The sequence below is a fragment of the Vitis vinifera genome, chromosome 8 (assembly GCF_030704535.1).
Source record: "Vitis vinifera cultivar Pinot Noir 40024 chromosome 8, ASM3070453v1".
NCBI classification, from domain to species: domain Eukaryota; kingdom Viridiplantae; phylum Streptophyta; class Magnoliopsida; order Vitales; family Vitaceae; genus Vitis; species Vitis vinifera.
The window spans coordinates 4,489,004-4,513,532 of NC_081812.1; the positions used below are offsets into that span (position 1 = coordinate 4,489,004).

At 37.4% G+C, this 24,529-nt stretch overlaps 1 protein-coding gene and 1 non-coding gene across 3 annotated transcripts; both read right to left on the reverse strand.

Annotated features, from left to right (window-relative positions):
* Positions 1–7,755: 7,755 nt before the first annotated feature.
* Positions 7,756–7,827, reverse strand: TRNAC-GCA (transfer RNA cysteine (anticodon GCA)). The gene has a single exon. It is a non-coding gene; the product is annotated as a tRNA-Cys (tRNA).
* Positions 7,828–10,821: 2,994 nt separating this feature from the next.
* LOC100261548 (uncharacterized) lies at positions 10,822–23,890 on the reverse strand. Of its 2 annotated transcripts, XM_010654941.3 has the most exons (11): positions 23,363–23,890; positions 22,441–22,675; positions 22,168–22,295; positions 21,666–21,774; positions 21,495–21,534; positions 20,535–20,624; positions 20,343–20,442; positions 20,080–20,219; positions 13,397–13,499; positions 12,325–13,043; positions 10,822–11,326 (listed from the first exon to the last, which is right to left on the reverse strand). In XM_010654941.3, exons 2-11 carry the CDS (start codon positions 22,577–22,579, stop codon positions 11,074–11,076), a joined length of 1,821 nt encoding a protein of 606 aa, XP_010653243.1. In that variant the 5' UTR covers positions 22,580–22,675; positions 23,363–23,890; the 3' UTR covers positions 10,822–11,073. The 2 variants fall into 2 exon arrangements, with proteins under 2 accessions (XP_010653243.1, XP_019077331.1); XM_019221786.2 differs by lacking the exons at positions 21,666–21,774; positions 22,441–22,675; positions 23,363–23,890 and having other exon boundaries at positions 22,168–22,279.
* Between the last annotated feature and the right edge of the window lie 639 nt (positions 23,891–24,529).

Genomic DNA, 24,529 nt, shown 5'->3' on the forward strand with positions numbered 1-24,529 from the left:
ACAACACATAAAGTGCATGGTACGAAACAATGATAATAATAAAAAGAAAACAGAACACATACCCAAGAAAGCAACAATATCACTAAGTGAAATGAGAGTACATCATGCAAAATACTAAGACAATAAGGTCTACTCTCGAAACATAGGGTACGAACTCGACTCACTAACTATAAAACAAGACTCAAATATAAAATAAAAGAGAACAAAAACTCAAACGACCAACAAACAATGTAGTCCCAAAATATACCAACAAGGTCTGTAATATCAAAGTGTCTGGTGAATATCAGTGCCCTGGGTGTCCCAAGCGTGATGGTATAAGCCCGAAGGAGGAGGAACTGCATGTGTGGACTAGGCTGGAAAGGAATCAGCAGTCATATCTGGACCAAGATCAGTATTTGTGGTCGATACAGAAAAGCTAACCATACCACTGTCAATAAGATCATGTATGGTATGACGTAGAAAAACACAATAGTCAGTACGGTGGCTTGTCATCTGGTGAAATGCACAGAACTCGTGAGCACGAAAATGTGGAGGTAAGGTACTCAGGGGTGGCCTAGGGGCCAACGGTGCTAAGAAGCCAGTAGCTATGAGTCGCTCAAAAGCTCTGTCCAAAGGCATCCCCAAATCGGAATAAGTTCTCTGACGTCGCCAATGGGGATGAGATTGCTCATGTCGTGGGATACTAGTCTGTGGACGCTGAAACTGAAATGAAGGTCGCACCGTGACAGTATGAGGATGCACAGAAGGGTACTGCTGAATTGAATGAGGATGATGATGCTGTAAAGGTAGGAAATCACTCCTGGGTATCTGCAATGATCTCGCATAGGGATGATAACCAGGTCGTCAATGCTGAAAATCCGTAGAACATACGTCTCCATAGCTCTTAGATGATCCAACAACTCATTTCCCCTCAATGAGTAATATCTTACCATAATCCTCTAGATATGCCATCATCTACATCGAGCAAAGCCTGAACCAATGATCTAAAATCCTGGAATGGGACTCCTGTCAGATGTCGAGCAAACCTAGGATGCAAACTCCTCAAAAACATGCTCATATGATATCTCTCGGTAGGTCGCTCAATCATCTCTACGGTCTTCTCCCTCCAACAGGAGATAAAAGAAGAAATAGGCTCATCGGATCCCTGTCTAAGAAACTCGAGCTCTCTACGTGTAACGCTCGTATCACCACTGAAGGAATACTGTCTCAGAAACTCCTGTGCTAAGTCCTCCCAAGTTCTCCAACAAGATGTCTCTAATGAAGCGTACCATCTCTACTTCATGCCGCTTAATGACAATGGGAACAAAGTGAGCAACTGTGCCTCATCTAGACCAAGAGCCTTCATAACTGTGCTATAAAGTCTGAGATGAATACGAGGACATCCAACACCCGTATATCTCTCTATATCAGGCATCCTGAAACCGACTGGAAAAATGGCCACTGACACATCGTCAGGGTCATCCCATGAAATCATCTCATCAGGATCTCTCATCTGTCTAATCCTCTGCTCGAATCTGTCCATACGAGAATGAGGATCCTCAATAATGGTAACTGGTGTGACAATGGGTGGAATGACAGCAGCCTAATCAAGTGAAGTCTGTGTAGCTGGCATCTAAACAACTAGAACAGGTGGTGTCACTATATCAGATGGCGTGTCCTCGAGCACTACATGCCTACTCTGCTGGGTATCCATTCTCTAACTCAAACTGGTCAATGCCTCCTAAATCGAAACCACAGAAGCGATAAGCTAACCAATCGAAACTGACTATGAATCTGTCTATAGCAGCTCAGAGATACGAATCAACCTCTATCCCACTCAACCTAGGGCAATGAACCAAGACTGGGACTACAAACAGACCCCTACAAAAGAACCCAATCAAAACGACTCAAACAAGACTCATGCAACGACACGGGATGCAACAAACAATGACCAACGCATGATACAATACAACCCAATACATGACAGGGTGCAATACACAATCATATGGTGACAATCAGAAATCTGGATGTACGATAGAAACTCTAGAGTCATAGGAGTGTCCAACACGAGATGACCACAAATATGACTAAATAATTTCTATCGATGATCCAAAAAATGATCGAGGTGCGAAGAAAATGAATGGGGTGTGAAGAACAACACTATCACGAGATTGATACTCAATCTATAACAAAACATCCTTGATTCGACCTTCAACTCAAAGCTTTATAATGGAAAAAGAATGATAAGGTGATCCAGGCGAATCTCTCGAAAAATGTGTGAATATGAAAATATGCATTTCACCTTTCTATAATGAAAATATGAGCATCAAGTCGAAAATCGAATCCAGGATCAAACGAAGAATGAAGTATCAGGCTCGTGATAGGTGTACAGTGTAAAAACAAGATGATCATGATCAATGAACATATCCCGAAGCATCAAGTAAATGTCAACAAAGTGAAAGGATGCGTCGAGCCAAGAAATGAGGATGAAAACCTTAGGGAGAAAACATGCTAAACTCAATCGAGTGAAAAGCATAAACTAAGGCGACAAGACGAAAGGTGATCCAACCGATACTCAAACTCATACCGATCTCCGAGCACTCTCAACTAGAGACTAAAAAGAGGGAGTGTCAAATCCGAACTATAACCACAGAGGCTCTGAAGGCTCTCAAATGCACCCACGTGTAGGGAAGGAGTCCTAATCAAAGGATCTACGGCTCAACCTACGAGGTGAAGGTGGCTCTAAATGGATATGGGTGGACTTTAAAAGATCCCTAGCAGAAGCGATCATACCCTCCGACGATATGCAACCCTCTACACACCTCCGAAGAGACGGGGCGCTTCCATGCAAGGTGGTCATCACATCCACACATGCACTACCTCGACATCCCAGGGGGTTTCTTATGGTGAAACCTCTCAAACTCTCAACACTCAATAGTCAACTAAAGTGCATAGTGAATGGTGTGGGTGCATCCCAAAACCCTAAGAATCTAGAGCAGAAGAGGAAACACACTGGTCGCATGACTATCCATGAAACCTAGCTCGGGGCTATGCAGGTCTTCAATGATTGGACTCCAATCAGCATCGATATATCGATCTCCTCCAGAATGCTCTCGTACATCGATATAGCCCGTCGCTAAACCTTACGCCTAACATCTGGCTCGGTCAGAAAGTAAGCACACAGAAGGCCTCACACTTGCAAAAGTGAGAACCGAAATGAAGGAAATGATTGAGACCAAGAGATTTGGAGGTAAGGGGATAAAAGTGCGACCCACATGGACAAGCGACATGCAATCAAGCAAAAAAAAAGGCAAGTCATGCAACATACAATCAGACAGAGCACAGGATATATCACTCATGTCCACACACAAACCATGATAGTCAAAATGAATAGTGATGCAGACATCATGCTCAAAGACAATCAAGAGAATATATAATCCAAAGAATCGACATGTCAAGTCAAATAATATATAACAATGAATCCATATATGCAAGGCGATCAAAACAATCATGGTAAATATCAGAATGACTATGCTAAGCAAGGCAAGATGATCAATCAATATAATCAGCATGTCAGTGTACTCAACAATCATGGAAATGAAGCACAGAAAAAAAAAAAAAAATCCTCAATCAAGATAATCAATCTCATAATCAGCATGTCAAATATCTCATACAAATATATCAATGAAGCATGAAGAAACTGGCTATATTAGAATCCTCAATCAAAATAATCAACCAACATGATCAACATGTCAATGTCCCAAGTGAAAACTTGGGAACTCTCAATGTGCAATCAAGAGATGAGTACCCACTGATTGACTCACCATACGTCACATTTGCTTCACTTTAAGTTCAAGCTTGACCCTCTAAATGTCCCCAGCGGAGTCGCCATTTTGTGGACCCCGCATTTCGACTCAATGTGTTTCCCACGCGAATGGCGAGCTCGATTTTTGTTTCGAAAAATGATCTTTATTGACTAAGAAAAATGACTTGGAGTCACCACTTATTTTTGTTTTATTTTTAAAGGGTAAACAAAATAAGAAAGAAAAACCCTAAGTGTGACTCCTTGTTTTAGTTAAGATGGTTTGTGAAAAACCGGATCGGGTTCGGGGGTCAGGTTATTTATCGGAAATGTACGATAAAGACCGTAGCACCCCTCTAAGCCCCTAAAGTCAGGTCTCTACTAATAAAATGAAGCAATCATGGCAATGGACAAGTAAAACAGTGGATACCCAAAGTGATCATGCACATGTGAGAATCTAAACATGCATACAAAAAATGACCCCAACGCATGTAGATGCGTACCTGGGCAGCGATCCATAAAGCGCTATCAAGAAGTAAGGTTAGTGTGCAGTTAAGGGATAATCGCATGTATATCAGAGAGCAGGATAAATAAGATCAATCATGCATGGTAGTTAAATTAATCAATCAATCAATTATAAAGTCACTTATGTGGGGCCCCCACCAAAGCCCGTTCATTTTTGCATGAATTAATTCCATAAACTCCATTATTTGGAATTACGGGATTGAATCTATGCTTATTTTAAAACATTTTTAAAAAGCAGAAGAGTTGTGAATATTGCTTTCTAGAAAGAAAGATGACTGCAAAATTTTATTGGAAATGAGACTCTTGGATGATCTTAAAAATTCTAAGGATGAAGATAGGATGCTTTGAAATGGTTTAAAAAAAAAGAAGTTATAAAACGAGGATCCAGACATGTCTGACCGGGGAAGTTGAATCGTCCCCTCTCCCATCAGGCGTTAGGCTCTGGACGTGAGATATCCGGAGAAGGTTGAACGTTGGACGGACAGAATTCCGGATGAGAGACATTCTGAGAATGTGGAACGTTGGCCAGATAGAATTCCGGATGTGAGACATCCGGAAAGGGTGAAATGGCGACGGACAGGATTTCGGATGTGAGGTATTCGGAGAAGGGTGGAACGTCGGTCGGACAGGATTCCGAATGTGAGGCATCCGGATAAGGTGGAATGGCGACGGACAGAATTCCGGATATGGGACATCCAGGGAAGGTGAGACTTCGGCCAGACAGGATTCCGGATGTGAGGCATCCGAATAAGGTGGAATGGCGGCTAGACAGAAATTCCGGATGCGGGACATCCGGATAAGGTGGAATGGCGACGGACAGGATTTCGAATATGAGGCATCCGGAGGAGGTGGAATGTCGGCCGGACAGGAGTTCTGGATGTGGGACATCCGGATAAGGTGGGACGTTGGCCAAATAGGATTCCAGATGTGAGACATCCGGAGAAGGAGGGGACGTTGGCTAGATAGGATTCCGGATGTGAGACATCCGGAGAAAGTGGGATGCGCTTGCAAGAGAATAGAGATAAGGGTTATGTAGAGTGAAGACATGTGCATGGACATAAACACAATGGGCAGGCCACCAGCAGACGTGTCTCCACGTCTAGCCGATGAATATGCCTAGTAGCATGCAACCTTGGGTGTTTGCTAACTGCGAAAGCTTGGAGAAAACCGAAAAGGCCCGTTCTCATCATCATTGAAAACCCAGATTCTAGCCTCAAGGTTAAGAGCCTTGAAGCTTCACGGAAAGCAGCTGGGACTTTGGAGCCTTTAGTATGCACTCAGGGAGGAAAAGAAAACAAAGGGATAACAGATTGCAACAAGAAAAAGAACATGAAGACTTTAACCAGCATATCAGACTCATTTCATCATTTCATCCATGGGTCCAACATCCAGTGAGTTAAGATGGAAAAATACTCGTCAGAATAGGGCATAAAACACGGCAAACTCTTCCAATACTTAATCAGTAATCACCAAAACAGAACAACCCAACGAGCAGAAATAAAAAATAAAAAAAAACACTGAGAATCAAACCTGGACAGTCTGAAAAAAAATGGAAAAGATGCAAAAAAAAACAAGTGGTCATACCTGGAAATCTCCCTTCTCAACTCTGTGTCCTGGACTCCCCAGCAACTCTACGCTCCTCTGTTCTTAGCTTCCTCCTCCAGTTCAACCCATACTCTTTTCCTCAAAACCCTCAGAAAAACTCGTCACTTTCTCTCCCATTTTTCTTAGAAAAACTCCTCTTTTTTCTCTAAACCACTCTTCTGCACCCCTGTTCACTGGTCAGCAAGCATGGCTTGCCCAACCACCCTCTCCCTCTGTTCCTCTACAATGTTGTCCCCTCAAACGATCTCTGCAATAGCCACCTTTTTTGTCACACTCCTTCTGCAGCCACTTTTCCTTCTCTCTCATCTGTGCCCCTTGACGGCTTGCGGGACCCCCTTTCTAGAGAGTTCCTCCACGTGTCAGAGTCCTACTACAACTTCAAAAAGCGAGGTTGATTTCTTATGACCACTAAGGATGTGACACGTGGCCCGTTGGGATAATGACACCTGGCTAAAAATGTGATCTGCAAAAACAAATAGAGAAAAAGTGACCCATGCCAAAATGGGGGTCTACAATGATATATAAATTATTGTTATATATTGAATAACATAATATAATTTTTTTTTATTTATAAAGTTTAAATATTTTAATAATGAAGATTGTTAAATATAAGAGAAATTTTATTTTTTTTAAATAGAAAATATTGGAATAAGATGTAATTTTTATTTAAAACAATGAAAATAATATATATTTTATATTATTATTTTATTTATTTCATAAATTAAATATAAATATACTATAATATAACACATCTTATTAATATACTATCTCAAAATATTATGTCCTTAAATTATGTATATTTTACGATATCATATGTCATTAGAAATCATATCATATCATATTCTGTTGTATCTTGTCAACCAAATGTAATCAAAATGAATAAACTTGTTAGCAATGATCCTTGATTTGAAGTGTAGTGAAAATTTTTGAAAAACTATAATTATATGAAAAAGGGAAACAAGAAAGTTATTTTGGACCGTTTTTATCCATAAATATTTAATATTAATTGAATCGATATATGACTTTTAAATTATTTTCAAAATTATTAAACTCTTGAATGAATTCAATGCATCGAATCAATCTTAATTAAAAGTTTATTTACTTAATAATATTGATCAGTTTTGAGTTTTGAGACTTTTTTTTATTGAATAATTTCATTTAGTTTTTAAATTTCACACTATTTTTGAAAATTGGTAAATCCTATATAGCAAGTGTTGCTTGATTTAGAATATATTTTCTTAATAATTTTTTTTTTGAGAAATTAGAAGAAAATTTTAAAAAATAAATACTTGTAATTCAAAGAGATATCATATTTAAAGATTTTTTTTGTATTAATTGATAGAGAGAATGAAAGAAGAAAGAAATCATGTTATATTTTATTTGTTTCTTATGTTTCTTTTTAAAATTAACATTTTTATCTTTTTATATTTTGATTTTATTTTTAAAAATAAGTCTAAACAACTTCTATTTGTTTTCTTAATTTTTTTAATTTTTAAAAACTATTTCCATAAAATAATATTATAAATTTTTAGAACAATTTTCTATTTTTAAAAACAGAAAATGGTTGTAAATCATATTGCGTGATAGACTCTTATATTTTTTTAAATATAAAAGTATATTAATAATTTTGCATATAATTTTTTTTTTTTTTTTGGTTACATTTGATATCTAGAAATTAAAAATTGGTGAAATTCTTACCAAGTTGGTTGAAAGCTTTTACGTCAAAGTGGGTGACAACTTATAAGCAAATATGAAAGAGTAAAGGACTGATAAGTAAATATGAAAGAGTAAAGGACCCAACTTAAGGAAAATAAAATTAAAAATTAAAAAATTTAAACGTAGAGAGGGCCCTACCGGGTTCGAACCGGTGACCTCTTGATCTGCAGTCAAATGCTCTACCACTGAGCTAAGGACCCATGTTGATTGGTTGAGCAGCCAAAACTATAAAATATATAATATTTTAAGTACTTTCATAAATCTTTTAGAAATATTTTTTACTTAATTTTATAGGTGATTTCCACAGGTGGACTCCTCATCAATAGCAGTACGTGTCATCTCTTGAGGCATAGTCTCCTCACCCAGTAATTCCCCAATAGTAGCCCTTACATCGGTATCAAAATGCTCTTCATCATGAACCTCAACCTCGACTCTCATAGATAGAGTTGACTCTGGAACTACTGACATAGCGTTGGAGTCATCACTGTCAACGGTAATGATGTCCAGAGGTTGATGAGTAGTAGTACGAAAGAATTGTAGAATAGGTAGGTCATCATCTGAAAGAGGTAACTGATCAGAGAAGGGAAGAACATCTCGAGCATCCTCCGAGGGTAGAATAATAGAGCTAGCAATCTGTATGTAGGCTACTCCCATGCCCTCCTGAGTATGAACCCCATCATCTATAACAAGTTAACAACATCAATGCTCCACTTAGCAGGATCCTCAGGAGCAAAAATAATAGGAGTGGTCTGCATCGGAACTACAAGTGTGTCAATGGAATCCAAATTCACCTCAGCCTCTTTAGGTGTATCAATATCAACGTCAACTTTTATCATAGAAAAATTCACAAGAGTTGAGTTGATTACCTGAGTTAATATGGTCGAATGCAACAACACGAGTATTAGGGATACACTCAGTGGGATCTGACACCATAAGAATGGAATTTATCAGAGCTAAAACGGTCGGAGTAGACCCTGCTGCGAATGTTTTTGAAGTACTCCTTATCATTGGCAATTCAGAATATTTGAATTTGAGTGAAATTGAGTTTTGACCATTGACAAGAAGTTTTTAAAAGTTTTCGCATAATCAAATTTGTTCTTAAGAAGATATACCCAACATAATCTAATGTGATCATCATGCTAGGAACCCCGAATTACTTCGTTTCTTGGCCTTGAATCTCATAGGGTGCATGTCATCTATCCCTATACTCTCTAGATCTAAATGCAATAGAAAATAACGACTATAGAAACAATATTAAAATCTAGATCTAGAGATGTAGTTACATACCTGCAATCTAGATATTCTCAAATCAAATCCAATCTAAAGAAGATGTCATGGGTGTCGTAAGAGTCTTTCACTCAATCTCTCCCTTCATAGATCCTAACACAAAAGAAGGGTGGGTTTCACTTTCTTTCTTGAGGGTGGCTAGAGTTTCTCTTAATCTCTTTTTGGAAGATGGTGGTGAAAATGCCAAAAGCCTGAACCCTCGTTGACTTAATATTGGTTCTTAGTGAGGGAAACCAAATTGCTATCCTAAGATTAGTCCTTAATATAAGCTTGAAAAAAACAACTCCCATACTTAGGATGATTGCTTTTCACGTGTGGTAGTTTTCCATCGATCCTTTTGAATTTTGGATCACTAGAAAAAGTGGAAGGCTTACTATTTTTTGTAGCTGGATTAGTGTTAAGTGTAGAGGTATTAGATTCTATTTGAGTTAATGAAATCTCCTTGCCTATATATCATCGCATTTCTACACTTTCCTTCTCTTCAAACTTCTAAGAATACTTTATGAGTTGATGACATAATTTCACGACTAAGAATTTCATGACGAACCTTATCTAATTCATTAGGAATGTAAAGACTTTATCTTTCTCAGTAATCTTTTGAAACATTACATTGTCTTGTGCATAATGCCATTCGTAGTCATAGAACAAATCAAGTTCTTGTCAAAGAGTTTTTTAGTGTATTGTAGTACTAAATTACACTCATATTAACTTGCTTGGTATTTCAGATCTATGTGGCTCTCTTGTAGACTTGAGCCAAGTTACCAAGGTCAAAGTAGGTCTCCATAGCAACCTCTCAATCTCTCTAACAATGGGCACAAACATGTATGTCTTACTAATATTGGCTTCCATGGAGTTGATCAACCTTGACATAATCATGGCATTCTTTGCTTTCCACATCTCAATGAGAACCACTCATTCTTGTGGTCACAATGTTGCTCCAATGAGGTACTCGATTTCTCTGCACTCACAAATGAGGAGTTTGATAGATTGAAACCATTGAAGATAATATTCTCTAATAGAGTTTGAGAGGTAATTGGCTAAGAAGAGTGATCATGACAATTGATCACGAAATTCTAATGAGAGATTGGTTTTCCTTAAGCCTCCTTCAAGTTGTTACCATTGGAAGCACTTGTCATGTTGTTTTGACCATTATTCCTAGTGATTAGAAGTCAACTCTAACACCATGAAGAAATTGATGGGTTTTTACCTAGTCATATATATTCATTCATAGGGAAAAGAGGAGAAAAAAAATCCTTCAAATATACAAGTCTACAAAATCTGTAAAAATAAGGAAAGTATAAAGAAATAGAAACTACCGAACAAATCCTATCCAAATAATTGATTGTGGCTTTAATTACAAAAATTAACTTCTAACTAATTTCTAAAAAGGTTAATCCTATCTCCATTAGGGATTTGCATTCTTCAACAAAGTTCAAATGCATATTTTGAGCTACTAAAGACTATATAATCATTACATGAAGGGGGTAATAATATAAAGGTTAGCATATTATACTCTTTTTTCCTTCGTCAACATTTTATCTCATTAGGTTTTACCAACAAGATTTTAATGTGGTTGTCCTAACAATCAAACTCATTGAAAAAATATTACACTCTTTTCCCTTCATTAAAGTTTTTCTTAGTAAAGTTTTAATGAAGTAGATTAAAAGAATGACTATCATCCAAGAGTAAATGTTACGATTGTATACAATTATTTGTGAATATCATCGTTTTTTCCTATTAAACCTTCAGATATTTATGTAACCTTAACCGTTAAAAACATTTATTATAATCATTATAATTGTAACCCTATAAATGGATAAAAATTGCTCAAAATTCTTTAACTTCAATCACTTCTGAATTTCTTCCCTCAACTCTTCTATGTTTATCACTATAACAACAAACAACCATTTCCATAAAATCCATTCTAACATGGCTTTCACTTGGTACGTAAACAATCAAAATGTATGTATTTTTTTACTTATCGGTACATCTTTATTGAAAATATGTATATATGTATGTATGAAAAGAAATGAATCAACGTTTAATACTACAAGTAGACAGCAAGACCCTTTAATGTCACAAAATCCGATGGGGATGAAGCCCTGTGTAGGCAACAGAGCATATGTTTTTCTACCACCCCAAACTTCTCTCTGAAGCCATCAACCAGAAATGAAGTTGAAGCAACAGAACCCACGCTTTTTCTGCCGGTTCAACTTCTGCCCTTCATCTACACTAACATTTGCCTCAGAATTATCACTAGTTTTCAACATGGGTCTTTCCATTACCTCATTTCTGGAAAGATGCAAAGCAACCTGTTGAGTCTCACAAGGACTCAAGAGATTTTGTTCTGGTGATGCTGGTGCGATCCTGTTATGATTTACTTCCCTTGACTGAGAATTGGATCCTGTATACCTGTAAAGCACATGTAAACACAGATCATAATGGATTCAAGCGGTTCATGTTGGTGACTCTTCTCATTGAAAAGAATCTTAGCTAAAATTACACAGATTTAGCTTTGGTTTGCACTTACTAACCAAGGAATAACTATAACAAAAACTCTCAAAATTGCAAGGAAGCATGTTTCCCAGAAAAGAAAATTCTGACTAGTCTATGTAACGGAATTATTTTTCAACTCTGATTTGACTTCCAAGACTAGCACATTTTCTGTTCAGATTTTTCTAATTAGAATAGCCTTTTGTAACTAACAAAGGAGGCTGGGAACATGCAAAATCATTTGAAAACAGGAAGCTAGGGGCCTTTGATGTGGGTGGTGTATGGGTCACCCAACTTACATGTGAGCATATGGGCTTTGAACTAGAAAAAATTCATTATGAAACTACACATACAGAGATTTAATCTCAACTAGTACTGAAATTCCAACCTCTTCATATAAACACATTGATCTGTGAATAGAAATTATTTCAGAGCCTAAATTGATCACACTAGCATAGTACATTATAGTCATCAGAAAAAAAATACACTTGGCAACTAATTTCTAGCATGATCTTGGTAGATGATAGAAGTACGAAATTTCTACAATTTAATTTTGAAAGGAAAGGAATTTCACTGTGTGGTACCTGCCCATTAGTTTCATTTTTATGATGATGATCATCAAAATCATAATGAGTTAGTCATTTAGGTCCCGTTAAATTCATTATTTGCAGGCACTGGTTATTTAGATCCTTTGGTTATCCTGACTCTTAATATATATATATATATATAACCGTGGATGTCTGGGCCAGCTTACACTCACCTCGACCAATCCCACAGGGCCCTGAAGTTAACAACCGGATAAACCTCCAGTTGCTCTGAGGGGACTCGAACTGGTGACCATTGGGAGCAAACCCAAGACTGGACCAACTGAGCTACCCCTCAGAGTTATCCTAACTCTTAATAATAGTAGAGATTACCTGGAGTTCTGAGTGCCAGGACTGTTCCTAGGTTCAACCGAGGTCCTCTCCACAGTTCCGTTTTCAGATGGCTTAACACAGACCTCACCATTTGAATGAACTCTACCATCAGCTGACGATATTGTCCTCTTTAAGGCATCCTTCTCCAAATTTGAACCTTCATTAGCAAAGATAGACAAGAAATTGGATTGGGTATCATGCCCAAATCCCCGAATCACAGAAATGATCTCCTCCAATGTTCCTAGAGCTTCTTCCACCTTAGGACTGACACAAACACCCTTATCATTTACAGGACATTTCTCTGCCATTTGATCTTTTGGAGCAAGATCTATTCCATTGCAATCCTTCATTACACCTGGACTAATTGGAGGTGGATCTACTCCCTTGTTATCCCCCTTCAAGTGCCCCCCTTCTTCAGTCTCTTCTTCCTGAATCTCACAAAAAGTTTTCCCTTCTGCAACTGGGAAAGACTCTGATGGAGACTCAGCTGCAGGATCATCTCTGAGAATCCTCTGATTGATATCCTTCACATCTGCTTGAACAGTTTCAACCAGATACTCCTCTGCATGAGTGCATGCATCATCAATCTTGAGTTCTTCCAGTCCCAGAGCTTCTGTTGGTTTTGCATTTGAACACAGAGCTTCACGTATTCGAGTATATAGTGGTCCCCCCAAAGCCTCATGGAAATCTTCATTGCCTTCAGTTGCAGAAGAAACTATCTGCAATATTCCAAGGATTTGAAAATGTAAATGAAGATAATAAAGGTAACATTTAAATGAAATCCAAGGATATTATTTCTTCACCAGCGGCCAGCAGATGTATGGCATCAAATCAAGGCCATCCATTTTGGTGGCTGCCAGTTAAAATGTGCCCAAATCCCACTAATTAATTGTCTAGATGCATTTGATTGAAGAACTAATGAGTTGGATAATCTTTAGAGACCCACCAGTTTTATTGAAAAAGTTGAAATATGCTGATTCCATCATTAGCATACCAGGCAGGCAGGCAACAAAAAGAACCAAATTACAAACTAATTGCTAAAGAAACAAACTATCAAGAACAGAAGATTAACCTTTTGATAGAGCCTGAAACCACTGCCCACGAGCTGCCTTGAAATAAAGTTAATTAGTGATGGAGGAACAAAGTCCAGCTTTATATCCATATTTGCTATTGTCCTGCACATGTTGTCAGTGTTGGAAGGTGTATAATCAGGGGGGACAACACAGATTGAATAGTATGCAAACAAGATATAAAGCTTGATCCAGGGATCCCTCCTAATGGGGAGGCAGCTAATGTCTCTGGGCCACAAAACCAGTGTAGTTACCCAGGGTAAAAAATTTAATGTGATACTATCATCCAGGCCTTTATTGTTGCAGGGTTACTACTTGTAACCTGGAACATGGCTTTTAATGGTGAAATGGGACAAGCTAATGATGGAAAAGTGTCATAGACGACTTTTCTTCCTTCAAATTTTCGTGTCTGTACAGTGCTTAGAAGCCCTCTAAGCCAGCCAAAATGATGATACACGAGATTAGGGACAGAGGAAACCAACAAAGCACACCAGATTACAGGGCTAAAACTCCCCAACTTGTATATTACTCTCTTTATAAAAATACAAAGCAACTTTCAGCTAAGACTTCCACAATTCTGCTTGGTGAGTTCAATGCCTTCAGAAGGGTCTCCAGCCCTCTTTATATAGGCTAGTGGAACCACCTATCAAGGAACAATCCTACACAAACGGGTTTACAATTTCAAAAGTCTTCCATCCAACTGCTTCAGCCCTTTGAAATTGTCTTCTCCCATTCTAGTTGTTGCCATGCGTCCAAGCTCAACACATCCCACTATACACATCCGATATTGGGTTACTCCACTTGCTTGTGTGGTAGAGAGATCTGATCAGCCCGAGCCAAGTGCCCATCTCGACTTTGTCATGACTCTGCCAAGTGCTTGGCCCACGTGTTGCTAGGTGTGCAAACTTAGCCCAGATGCTCTCAAGTATGCATGACTCAAGTCATTAGGCCAGGTGTCCCTCCTTAAGACTCAGTCCACACCTCAGCCATCCAAGCACCAACCCTGCACTATATAAGACTGCTCTTTGCATCTTATATAGGGTTGTAGCAAGTGTCTCTAGGCAGATTGTGTGTACCAAGCCCTCTCTTACTCGCGCACTTAGCAGCATTCCTTTGAGCCAAGCTTGCCCTTGGCTCCCATTGCTCTCTGTTGACCCTTAGGCGTGCCAAGCATTCTCATGTGCATCACCATCTCTAGATCATGTTCTAGCTGAGGCAACCAACCAATGCTTATTTCGTGCCCACACTTGCGCCCACGGGTTGCATCACACACCATGGCTTAAATGCTCATGTGTGTGTGCTTGCTTGACAAGGGTCACTACCACCCCTTGCCCACGTTTGAGGCCCTTGCACATGCCCTTGGTTGGGCATGGCTTCCTACTTGCCCATGCATGCCAGCAATGTGAGCCATCTGCTGCCCATGAGTACCAACAGTGCCCATGAGTGCCAACAGTGTGAGCCATCTGCTGCTCATGTCACTTGCTGCCCATGCATGCCAGCAGCATGTGCTCATCTCCTAGCTAGCCAGAAGCCATATGCAAGTCCCATCTGCCTTGGTCATTCACCTTGCCGAAATCATAGGCAACTCACGGAGTCAAAGTGCCCTCCATAAGGCCTTGGTATTGCATGCACAAGGCAGAGTGCTAACAAAAAGCCAGCACCCAAAAAGATGAATGCATGCACAATAAATTTATTCAAAAAATCTCCCACAGGATCTAGCTACCCAACCACCAAAATGAATAGCAATTCAGCCAGTTCTAATCTTTGTATCCAACTTCCAACAATAAACACACAAATTAAAAGTAAATCAAAATGACTTTAAACATATCACTTGTTATAAAAATTCATTACATGTGTCAAGTTGACCAGATCATTCTTACTGACATAAATTCATTTCAGCTCTAAACATGCATCTTGTCTATGGGATGCATCCCATATCCACTCCGTAGAAATGGGTTGATATCAGTTTGAATCTGCAGCAGTATAAACCCAACTCAAATTTGAATTAATTATACCAGTATCATACCTAGGATGGATATTTCAAGTGCATCCTATGTATGACATGCTAAACTGAAAAGTTCAGTGAAACCGTGAAAATTGAGATTTCTTCATAGTTCAGTTTCTTGAAGAGTGATGAAGTTTGACTAGGTTTTATTGAAAATTTCCAGACATGGGAAGAAACTATGAGACATCCTTTTGATCTGGAATAAGTTGATATCAATATTGAACCCAAGATTCAAAGGCCTAGTGAGGAAGTATGACAGCCATGTCATGTTGATGGTGAAGCATCCAAGCTTGAGGTGAGCTATGGAGGAGAGTGAAGGTTGTCTGCAAGGTGTGAAATATGCTAATATAGACACACTAATATAGATATGTTTTCCTGGGACTCTCTAATAGCCTCCTCTCCTATCAAATGAATAAAACAGTTTCGTCATATGCCAACCTGTTCCCACCTTGAAACTATTAAACCAAAATCATTAAACAAATATCAAGTAAGATGCCAAACTCATCATTGAGGTATCTATAGGGCTTCTTGAGTCCTGGTCCTAATTGAAATAGAAACATGAGCATCAAAATGCTATGCCTAGAGGGTACTTTGGGATGATCTAAGAAACAAACACTTAGTGTCCATTTGGATACACTTCATGTTTTCTATTTTTAAAAACAGAAAATAGAGTAACTTCTATATAAATGCAAAAACTCTTAGAGGGTTACATTAAAAAGATAATGGTTTTTAAAGAATGTTTAAAAATATTAAGGTAGTAAAAAAATTTTATCATCTCAATTTAAAAAAAAAATTAAAGTAATTTTTGAGGAATCTCAATAGGGCATATTGACTTGGAGGGTAGAACTTGAAGGAGCAAGCATGCAAGAACATGAGAGAGAGGGACTGAGAGAGAATGTAAGTATCAAGGTGTTACGCTTAGAGATACCTTTAAGTACGAGTTTCTCTTGACTAGAGATTGATTAAAAGATGATTAAGGCATTGCTCAACCATATCAACAAGGTAACTAAGGTGGAAGGTGAAACTTAAGCAAGCCAATATGAGCTGCATGCACAAGAAATAGAGTATTTTGACATTATGTAAATATAGAAACCACTTACTTTAGTGGTTTGAAATGGAGAGTGAAACCTCAAAGGGGAGGTGTTTAAGCACTAATATGGTATATGCCTGAAAGGTACTTTTGAGGATGATCTAAAAAACACACTTTTGCAATTCTATACATTGATCAAGGAGAAATAAGCTTTTTACTCTCTTGATAGGTGTAGGAGGTAGAGGGTGACACCAGAGTAGCGTGCGTGAGAGAGAGAGAGAGAGACAGAGAGAATGGCTAAGTGAGTTTTGACCATTGAGGAAGCATCAAGATATTATAGCTAGAAGGTATCCTTGAGGATGCTATTAAAAAACTCATCTATTATTGTCTTAATGAGGAAATTGAGGCAGAAGGTGACACCTCTGCAAGAGAGAGAGAGAGAGAGAGGTACCAATGAAGCTAGAAAGAAAGAGGGGCCTTCATGAGCTCATCATTATCCCCATAATTCAGCATCTTTATTTTAGAGGAGAGACATGCAGGGGTGGAGGTAGTTCAATATCTTCATTTCTGGAGGAGAAATATAATTGGGTTTTCCTCTCATCTCTACCAGAAATTATTCATGTCTCATGGGCAAGGAGAAGCTTGGGCCTTAAAGGGGAGCTTCTACCCAAAGGGTGGAATTCTAGGTTAAGGTATCACCTTTTTTTTGGGATGGAAAGAGACAAAAAAGCCATGGAGATTTTTCCCTTTGTCTTTGAGGTATCCTTTTTTTAAAAAAAAAGGTAATCATAGAATTGACAAGTGCCTTTTGGTGCATATTGTATATGTCATGTGTACATTGATGTGCCCTTTCTAATGTGCTGTTAATATATTGTCTTTTATTGCCTAATTAAAAAAAACAAAAGAAAAAAAAGGTATTGACAAGTGCCAATCAAAAAATAAAGGGGGTTGCACTCCTACTACACTAGGAGTACACAGGGTGCCAAAAGGCTATAAGGAAACAAATAAATCATAGAACACCATGTAATCAAAGAAATAAAACAAAAAGAAAGCATCAACACCCAAACATCTTGTTGAGATATTAGATAGATATATAACCTTGTGCTGGTGGCTCCAAAGTGCTTGTGGGCCATAAAGCTTTTATGACACAGAATTTGATGATAAGTTCATGTATGGTAGGGTTAATTGCATTGTTGTACACCTAACAATTGCATATTTTCCAGGATTAAGTATTAAAATAAGACACCAATGCAGACAAACATGATTTGTACTTCTTTTCATATGAAATTTATGATAAAGGGTTCTTTCTGCACATGGTATTTACTCCTGTACTCCATAACATCATCATTCCTGGAGTAAAATTTTATAAGTTCCTTCCATAGTACTGGAAATTAGTAGCAGCATTACAATATTATGGGTTTATAATCAATATCATAATGGGATTATGGTATCAACAAATCCTAAACCAGAAAATGATGTCAAATATGTAATCCAGTCTGACATATTTTAACCCAGGACCATAAGAAATTTTTTTTAACCAAACTCCAATACTAGTGAGAGAGGGGTATGGGGTTGGGTTGTAAAAAGCGATAAGGAAGGATTGGGATTTTGGGAGAACTAGGCATTTCTTTTTGGTGGCTAATGGGTAGAAGGTGCTTTTTTGGAAGGATAAATGGTGTGGGGATGATTTGTTGTGCGTCTGTCTTTTCCTTTCTTATTTGCTTTAGCCATTTCCAAGAATGAGTGGGTGGAGGATGTTTGGAATTATTCAGCTGAAGGGAGGGGGGATTTGGAATCCTTGTTTCTCTAGACCTCCTAATGATTGAGAGGTAGATTGCCTGTAGAGATTTTTGGCATGTTTGCAAGGACAGAGAGTGTGTAGGGTTGTGGAAGATACTTTGTTTTGGTCAATGACAAAGAGTGGCAAACCCGCCAGGGTAGCCTAGTTGGTGAAGGCAAACATTGGGAAGTGTGGTCCCACTAAGTGGCACATGGTCCTGGGTTCGAATCTGAATTTACCCGGTGCTGGTTGTTGCAGGGCAGTCAACACCTCAAGGTTTGGGTCCCCATGGAGAGTTCTAAGGGTTTGGCCATGGAAGGTTCCTCGGTTATCCAAAAAAAAAAAAAAAAGACAAAGAGTGGCAAGTTTATTGTTAAATCCCCCTACAACATTTTGGAACTAGACAATTACGGGTCTTTTCTAATGAGTGGAATTTGGCTTTCTTGGATCCAACCTAGAGTTAGCGTTTTTGCGTGGGAGGCAGTGTGGGGTAAAGTTCTAACTTTGGATCAAGTTTAGAGACAAGGACGCTCTTTAGAAAATAGGTGTCACTTTTGCCTTGTGCATGAATAATCCATAGATCACCGGCTTCTCCATTGTGAAAAAACAAGGGTTTTATGGAAGTTGTTTTTATGCTTTTTGGCATGTCTTGGGTGCTATCTTCGTTGATTAGAAAGACTCTGTTGGGATGGCATGGTTCTTTTGTAGGCAAAAAGCACAAGAAGGTTTGGAGAGCAAGCCCTTTATGCTTGTTCTAGATGGTTTGGATGGCAAGGAACAAAGTTGCATTTGGTAACAAGGTGTTTTCTTTCCAAAAGTTGAAAAGGGATTTTGTTTGCTTTCTTTGGTCTGAGTCTAAGCTGTTTATAGATGATTGTCCCGTTTAGTAAATTTTTTTGAAATGGTTCGGCACTTGTTGAGGCTCCATTTCCTTTTATCCTGTTTGAGCCTTGGTGGCGAAAAAAGGTTTGTTCCTTGTATACCTTGGGTCGCTCTTTTGGTAGCTCTTTTTAATTCAATTTGATTCTTTATTTATCAAAAAAAACTAAAATAGCGTATAAAAGACTTAAATATTCCTAGTTGAGTCCTCATAAATCTAGTTCATATCTAATCAAAGAAATGAATGATTTAATCCTATTAATAAAATACAGCTAATGGTGCTCAGGTCATACATTAAAATCTATTTGACCTAAATGTATGCCAATGGTGAACCAGTCAATCTTTAACTACTCACTTTGAATTTTCATGTCTATAAGAAAGTGACTTATATCTTGCAAAAGTAAGAAACAGGAACTCATTGAAAAATTAGCACCGAGTCAAATAACAGGGCATTTTTGCAAAATCCAGCAACTGAATTAAATAATAGGATGTGGCCCACCTCCCTCCCCAAAACCATTACTGCAGCTTCTCTTCAATTTATGACTTCAAGAAATTCAGTCTCATATGCACCCCTTCAAAAGCTATTCAAACTGCTTCTAACTTTGGTTTTCATCTACTCCTTAAATATATTATGCTAGACCATCATAGGATTTCAGATGATTCACATTCATATATCCTACCCTCAAACTCTGATGGTTCTATGTTATTGAATATTTACTACTCAGTTTGAGAGGGATTCAACAATGAAACAAATTATATATATCCAGTCATTTAATATGGAGGTTTATTATTCAGTTCTTAAGCTTCTCCTTTCTATTGTAATTGTTCTTATTGCTTATACCCAAATGGAATAACATTTGGGTCTTATGAGGCACTGGAACAATCACCTTAATTCTTTTTGTCCCTTGGAATTCTCATTATCCAAATCCAATGAGCCTGAAATTCGTCTGACATTTTCAATAATTATAACAATTTAACTATGACAACTCACCTAAAGTAGCTTCTATCTGGGGTCACTTGTTGTACTGCAAAACCTCCAACCACATCAATCCTTACCGTATCCTTTAGTTCAGGTGTCCTGTCATCTGTCAATCCATAAGTGCTTTCATCAAAATTCTCTGAGTCGGAGATCTGAAACCAATTTTATAATCAGTTATTCATATTTAATGTTTTACTACAGAAGTAACTGAACTGACAGAAGAATAGATAGAAAATAAGTTACAATCAAGAGAAGAATCACATCCAAGTGACTACCGAGTTCAGAAGCACAATGAGCAGACCATCTTGAAAGTACTCAACCTCAAAGTAGTGTACAACAGCCTCTCTAGCTGATAGTGGCCATGAAAGCTTCATCCTTTCTTCCAAAGAGACAGAAAAATCAGCATCCATGAATGAGCATAACTAATAGGCTAAAATGACTGAAGATTTAACAAATTCAGGAGAAACCTGACTAAAGCTATCTGTTCACCAACTCGTATCTTTTGCAAACATTTAGAAGCAACAACTTTGAAAGTTGGAATGGTAAACTGGGGCCACCTGGGAAAGAACAATAAAAAAATAGAAAAAAAAAATTACTTTTGAGCACAAAAAAAAGAAGGAAAAACAAAATCTTATCCATCCCTATATTGACAGTAAAATCATGGCAGTTTATTATTGATCCTAACAACAAAAATTCAGGTCCCTTTTTATTTGAATCTCTCATTTGATAAATAGGCAGGATTGCATATGCTGCTATGCATGAGGATTTTTTTCTCAAAGCTTATACCATCCATCTTGATGGAATCACTAATCATTAGTGCAACTGAACAAACCATGTCAGCCAGCATTTTTCTTAATAAAAAAGACAGGTGTAATAGTAAAGCTATAAATACCCAGGTGGAAGGAAAAGACATCCATCTCACATGACACTTCCATCTTGTCCTCAATGAGAATAGAGGCTACCTCCAAAATCTAGCAAAAGCATTCATTTCTAAGCTTAGATGTATGTACATTGTAGCGGTTGGGCATGAGGGATTGGTAATGAAACCTAGAGAAAGTAAAGTTCCCACAGTTGAACAAACTCAAAATCTTAACAGCAGGAAATCCTTCATAAATTCAAAGAAACCTTGAACTACAACATGAAACTTTTTGAAGGATTTTGTGGGTGCCAGTAATAACAGTGAAAAGTCCAAATGAACAGTTCCAACCTAGTGATTAATATATAGGCAATTGATGACCATAGATGCATGAATTAAATTTTTTCTTGCACAGAAAATAATATTCTCAACAATTGAATGTCACATTTTTAATATTTTATAATCGGTTCATGTAGGAGAAAGTTGTATGCAGTATGTCATCAACAGCATATCTTGGTACTTATAATATATGTAACCTGAAAGCACGAACGCTTCTGGAAACAATTCTCACCATTTCTTGTAAAGGGATGCCTCCCATGACACACATAAACCTGCAATAAATATGGAACCCATCTTAAAGCTTTCCACATATAAGCATCAACTTTATTTAACAGCCTTAATTAATCTTTTGCTACATATTGTACAATGAAGCTCAAATTTTCAGTATTTTGGTGCAACTTACAAACATCTACAGCCCCATCTATATAGCCTTCAACAAGTAATGAATGAAAAGGAGTGCCTTGGGGTCCTTCTCTATACATAACACGGTACTCTTTGTTATCTTGTTTTAACTGCCAAAGGTAATAGTATAGCTTCAATTATATTAGTGACCATAAAAACAGAAAAAAAAAAAAAAGGAAGAAAGAGAGAGATACATATGTATTGGGTATATTCTTCCAAAATTTCATCAAAATTGTTTCAGCCATCAGAAGACCAGAAGTGGTGGAAATTTCAAGACAAAATCCACAACATAGTGTCAAAATCAGCATTTTTTTTCCTTTTTAATTTAAAACTATGAAAGAAAAAGACTATAAACATAGACGTTGGTATACCAAGACATCGCTTTTATCTTTTCCTCGGGTAAAGAATAAACAGCCACAATAAATAAAAGTGGTGCACCAGAAAAACAAAATGGGAAAAAAAAGACTGAGAAGATGCTTCTAGTTAGATAGCTGATAGCATACTTTCCATCCAGCATTTGGTGGCTCACTGGTTTTTGACCCCTCTTTATCAATTTTGGAAGTGCTCCTCAACATTTCAAGAAAATTTGATACTTGCTTTGTTCTTTTTTCTAACACATTATCAAAATCTCCTGCGCAACACACAATATCTAGAATTAATGCATGTTTGGCACATGGAAACAATAATTGGTAACTTATATCAACATCAGGAACAAATAAAAGCAGAAACCATAGCAATTTAAAGAAATTAACAGGAAAGATTGAGGAATAGCTGACCTTTAAAGTCATGCTCTGATGAATGCAGAAGCTGATTCTTGACAATGGCTTTAAGTGCCTCCTCATTTACCAGATCATGAGAAGCTAGAGTCTTGTCCATCCTCTCTCTGTACTGAGAGATATTTTGTTTTCCCTCCATCTATGCATTCCCAAGAAAATCACAGATACCCTCTCAAAAATTAATGCCAGAAATACACTCTGACTTTAATATAAACACCGGCTTTAGTATAAACCCCTGACATTGAGAACAACCAAATATGATTAAATAAACAACCGTTTTTAGTAATTGTCACATCACAAGGGGGATAAACAGGAAACAACCTTAAAGTTCAGTTTGTTTGGAAGACGAGAAAAAAAAAAAGAATCATAATAATTAATGAACTTTGTTTCATTTTCCAGCATCTCCACCATGAAGTGGATCATTTACCCAAATGTCCTACCATATAAAAAGAGCATTTTTAAGTTTCCTGGAAACTTGATTAGCAAACCCCATGAAAGAAACTTGATTTATAAATTTTCCGCCCATGTTATTTCATCTTCTGCAGCATATGAGACATAAAAGCTGCTAATCTTATCAACTCAACATCAATTACTCTCATCGAAAGGGTCTCAACAATTATTCCTTGCTTCTCGAGCTCGCTTAGCATATAAAAAACCAATCAAATTTCAAAATTCACCAACCCGCATATAAAGGATCGACAAAACTATGGAACTCCACCACTACATAGCTCCATGAACACTAAAATTCACATCTCTAATCACATAAACCGTAAAATCAATTGACAGCCAATTGATAAAATCAACCCAAAAATAAAGAATGAAGGAAAAAAATCCGTCCGTTCCCATATGAATCCAAAGAAAAAGCATTTATTAAAACAAATAACATCCCAGAAAACATGAAATGTATCAAAACTCAACTCACAAGAACATTTCTGCAAATCATCCAGCAGCTTATCCTTCAATCTGAACACAACCCACCATTCAAATACCAAAATCACCACCACGTAGGTTCAGATCTCAATCAAAGAACAGACACGCCCACATGGCCGCGCACACCACCAAAAAATGGGTCTCCTTGGGCATAACGCACTTCAGACAAAACGCAGCACAACCAACAAACCACACCTTTCTTGCAAAATACTAAATAAAAAACCCAACAAACTTTAACCCAGTAATGACCCCACAAAGAGAGTTGCAAAGACCAAATAGACTTGATACAGTGAAAACGATCGTCGGTGGAGGTGAGTTAAGGCGATGACAGCCACGGAGGCTTGGTGGTGAGGTTGCGTCGACTACAAGCAAGTGAAAAGTCCAAGAAGACCAGAAATCTGTATGATCAACTCCGCGGCCCAACTAGATTGAAACACCAATTCTCCACCACTCCTCTTCGAATTGATTATGGAGGGAAAAGTTCAGCATCACACCCGATGTTTTCCAAATTACCTTTCTGAAATAAATTCAGGGAAAAGTGTTTCAAAGGAATATTTTTCAAAAAATATATATATATATTGGAATGGAAATAAATTTTATTTCAGAATGGTGTGTTGTTTTTTAAATTTAATTTCATATATATATATTAAAATATTAATATTTAAATTATTTTTTATATTAATAAAAAGTTTTAAGTCAAACAAAATTTTACAAATTTATATTTTAAAAATAATATTAAATAAGAAAATGCAATATTTCATATGTCTAATTCTGAAAAACAAGTATTATTGTTTTTATATTTATATTAAACTAGATTTTTTTTTTTTTAATTACATAGGAGATCAAAATACCTTGTGAGGAAAAAAAAAATTTAAATGACATCAGCAGGATTGACTTAGAAAATGTTTTGGAACTTGTGTGAGAAATGCGAGTCTAAAAAGGTTCATTGATATAAAGTTCCTGATTTAAAAAATATTAAAGTCATTATTTTATTTAATATTTTCTTAACAAAAGAAATTATTTGAAAATATATTTTGATTAGTACAGGCGTAGGTCAAATTCAATGGCTTTTGTCCTTTTGTTGAACTTATTGTCGAGTCAAAATTTTATTTTAGTGAAGGGGGGTGGCTTCAGCCTTTGACCGCTCTTAAGGTACTAC

Excerpts from the sequence above, each read along its gene's own strand:
- LOC100261548 (XM_010654941.3), bottom strand. The coding sequence starts at position 22,579 with ATGGAGGGAAAACAAAATATCTCTCAGTACAGAGAGAGGATGGACAAG. Across the intron at positions 13,500-20,079 it reads CCAGATAGAAGCTACTTTAG|GACAATAGCAAATATGGATA; the intron begins GTGAGTTGTCAT and ends CAACATGTGCAG. Across the intron at positions 11,327-12,324 it reads CCTGGCACTCAGAACTCCAG|GTATACAGGATCCAATTCTC; the intron begins GTAATCTCTACT and ends TGTGCTTTACAG.